This window comes from Cyphomyrmex costatus, unplaced genomic scaffold, assembly GCF_001594065.2.
Source record: "Cyphomyrmex costatus isolate MS0001 unplaced genomic scaffold, Ccosl1.0 scaffold138, whole genome shotgun sequence".
Taxonomy (NCBI): domain Eukaryota; kingdom Metazoa; phylum Arthropoda; class Insecta; order Hymenoptera; family Formicidae; genus Cyphomyrmex; species Cyphomyrmex costatus.
In genome coordinates this window covers 24,827-28,334 of record NW_017275369.1, presented here as the reverse complement: position 1 = coordinate 28,334, position 3,508 = coordinate 24,827, and the positions used below count along the sequence as shown (strand labels likewise).

The 3,508-nt window shown below is 33.7% G+C and overlaps 1 protein-coding gene across 1 annotated transcript; it reads right to left on the bottom strand.

Moving 5' to 3' along the window:
- Window positions 1-2,363: 2,363 nt before the first annotated feature.
- Window positions 2,364-3,192, bottom strand: ATPsynF (ATP synthase, subunit F). Its single transcript, XM_018551314.1, has 4 exons — window positions 2,999-3,192; window positions 2,812-2,910; window positions 2,574-2,690; window positions 2,364-2,492 (listed from the first exon to the last, which is right to left on the bottom strand). The coding sequence occupies exons 1-4, from the start codon at window positions 3,087-3,089 to the stop codon at window positions 2,464-2,466; spliced, it is 336 nt and encodes a 111-aa protein (XP_018406816.1). The 5' UTR covers window positions 3,090-3,192; the 3' UTR covers window positions 2,364-2,463.
- Window positions 3,193-3,508: the final 316 nt, after the last annotated feature.

Genomic DNA, 3,508 nt, shown 5'->3' with positions numbered 1-3,508 from the left:
GCGCGCAGATCAAATGTCGCTCGAGCATCGTGCGGCATTTGGACTGTACACTTTATGTATGTTCACTTTGTACTGGCACCTTTAATTAATAACATATCAGTTACTTTTTATATATTATTATTAGATAGTAATATATTATTATTATAGTTATATATTATTATTAGATAGTAATATATTATTATTAGATAATATGATTATTAAGGATAATCGTTAGAACTCATTGGGAGGCTACCAGAACTCTCAAGAAAACACTGGACTTCCGAAAAAAAATTTTACCACCTGTGGACTTAGAAAAATTCGAAAACTGAAACTTCAAAGTCCTAGAACTTTTTAGATATTGATTTTACAGCATCGGTTGTTAAGGATAATTGTTACCAGAATTCGTGTCGGAACGCCGAATTAAAAAAAAAATTTTTCTTTTTAGAAAAAATATGTAAAAAAATTTTAGAAATCCTGTGTTTTGTTGAAAGTTCTAGTAGCTCCCCAAAGAGTTTTATCGATTGTCCTCTATAGGTCAAGATGCTAAAATGAACAGAATAGAAGGTATAGTCCTTCAAAGTTGTGGAATTGTGAAGTTGTCCCCCTACTTCAAATGATGTTTTCTTTGTTTAAATCAATGGAACTCTTCCTGAATTTGTTATAGAATTTTAGAACTTTTCGGGGGGCAACTAGAACTCTACTTATTTTTACAAAATTTTGAAGATGAGGGGCCAGGTTCACGGAGGTGAGAAATAAATTGCCACATCTGGCAACACTGTCTTCGATACTTCTGTAAGGATTACTCAAGTCAACACTGTGAAATTACACACCTATCAATCCTTACGTTCAGCCAGGAAGTAAGATATAAGGAGACTCCACTCCGTAAAATAAAAGTGGACCCATTTTAGGTTTCGAGTTCAGCTTCCGATTCTGATGAGTGCGAGTAAGAGAAATGATCATTTCTCTTACTCGCACTCATTATGCGCAGCACTACTAAATTCACGAGCGCTGCGAGTGTCGAGAATCGGAAACGGAACTCGAAACCTAAAATGGGTTCATGTCTTGTAGACTGGCGAGACCGAGTGGAGTCTCCTTATATCTTCCTTCATGCGTTCAGCTCAAGGTGTACTTAGCCAAGGCGGCCTAAAGTTGTTAGGAATCCTGAAGTCGAGGACGGACTATGAATATGGCCTCTTAAGTGTTTTTTGAATAGATACGATTCAGACACAGGTTCTTTCAAACTATTGAAACAAATTTTACAATAAACCGCAAAAATAATCATAAAATCTTGATATTTTTTGATTCTACACTCTTTAATTACTTAAATCAATTACCATTCAAATTTTTAACATCTTTTAAATAATGATTTACAAGGATTTTTTTTTAAATTTTCGCATGATAGCCAAAAATACATATTTGCATCTATTCTAAAAACGTTATGACAGAGTACTGCCAAACTACTGTCACATATTCGGTGTCTTTTATAAGGACATTATTATTTACATTATAAATAGCATGCAAATCTGCTTAACCGTATTTATTTAAATTAAAGAGGTCCGATTTGGAACACGGTCCGATTTAGGACATTCTCCCCTATATACACTCTGTTCAACAAAAGAATGACCTCATATAGGACGAAGACTTATCTGTTTCGCACAGATCTCCGCCCATAAAAGCTCCTTTCTTATCAGTGCTGTACTACAACTTTCTAATCCCTTGTACAAGCTGCCGGATGACATCAGATTATTAGATCATTGATATATATGTATTTATTCCATTATTTATTCTAAAAATAACACAATCGAACAGTTTGTTTCGGTGTTTGTTTTTAACCACAGGTCCGAGCATACCTTATTTACATATCTACATGTATGGTACTCAATCATCCCCACTCTGTCTGCTACGCTACCTCCGATGCACAGACCAAGGTCATTTTCTCATTAAAGAGTATAAATTATTTTTATTTTATTTGAAATAAAATTATTTCTTTAATATTTTTATAGTGAAGCATATAGTCATCTCTAAAAATGTTTTTTCAAAACAGCTATTCGTTTATAAATTATGATTTATTTTTGGCTATAATTTGTAAATTTCTATATCTTAAGATATGAGATTAGCATAATTAATTTCTGACACTTTTAATTAACATTTTACATTTGATAGGAATTAATATAGCAAATACAACAAATTGTATATTTTTATGCATATTATGAATATTTATTCAAATGCATTCTAAACAATTGAATATCTTTCATAAATGATTAAAGCATAAATCACTTTTATTCCTATCATCTATGGAAGTGTCTAAATATAAGATCTGTTCTTTGTTTCTGTACTGTCAGAACTAGTGCACACAGTGCAATAAATTAAAATGAAACAAATGTATATTGTTTCACTTTAACTTATTGCACCGTGTGTATTAGTTCAGACAGTGCAGGAACAAAAAAACAGATCCACAGACACTATCTCATTAATCATGCACAATTAGTGATATTTGTAATTCTTGTGATGACCTAAAACAAAGAAAAAACAAAACATTAAATTTACAGTCGCAATAAAAATTAAATTAATTACACGAGTTTTTAAATACTCACGTAGCTTTTTATAATTTATTACATAAAAAAAAATCATAGAAGCGACTGTAACTTGGAAGAAGGGAGCTATGCCAGTTCGTTTAGGTTGTACATACTTATGCTGCCAGCGCCAAAACGCTACAAAATAAACGGAGTAACATTGTGACAAAAGATTTTTATACAAGACATTTGTTTTCTAAATGTCGTGTTAAAATTATGTAACTTTTGCTAAAATGGTTTCTCTCTCGTGTGTAAGTACCTCGTGAGAACAATCCCATAAGTGCCTGTGGGCTTTTTTGACGTCTCGCAAGCCAGCTAGGAATTTCTTTGAGTTTCAAATCCAAGAAAGCAGTGTCAGCTGCATAAAGAAAAAGGTTATTATTACATAATATTATTAATTGTGCTCAAGTAAGAGCATTGATGTTAGAAAAGATGAACGAACTCACGTTTTCCATAATAGCGTGCAGGATCATATAGCCCATGTTTTACAGGATCGTATTCCACAGGATAACCACCAAAGTGCAGTTTATTCTCCATGGAGAAAAATAACAATTTTTATAAATAAATTTCACGATATTATCGAACAAGATACGTATATACCTATGAACATCCAATGCGAGCCATAGCATAAAGAAAGTATAGATTGGGGACTTTCGATCGTAGACAGCGGCCGATGCGTATTAGCCCGGATCCTCATACGGACAACAGCGCTTTGACACCGGACGTTGATTGGTGAAAAACGGATTATGGGGGTAAATTTTACCCTTGCCACCGGTTTTTCACCAATCAGCGTTTGGTGTCAAAGTGCTGTTGCCCGTATGAGGATCCGGGCTTAGGCCTAAAGCGGGGAGCACAGACTTTTGCATAACGCATAAACCATATACATAAAGAATTTGATTGGTCCATTGACTCATGCATAAGAAAATGGACCAATGAAATTCCTTATGCACATGCTT

What these genes read in the sequence shown, in the direction of transcription:
- ATPsynF (XM_018551314.1), bottom strand. Translation starts at nt 3,089, where the DNA reads ATGGAGAATAAACTGCACTTTGGTGGTTATCCTGTGGAATACGATCCT. An exon ending in TATGGGATTGTTCTCACGAG is followed by an intron (nt 2,691 to 2,811) that starts GTACTTACACAC and finishes TTTATTTTGTAG; the next exon opens with CGTTTTGGCGCTGGCAGCAT. An exon ending in AATAAATTATAAAAAGCTAC is followed by an intron (nt 2,493 to 2,573) that starts GTGAGTATTTAA and finishes TCTTTGTTTTAG; the next exon opens with GTCATCACAAGAATTACAAA.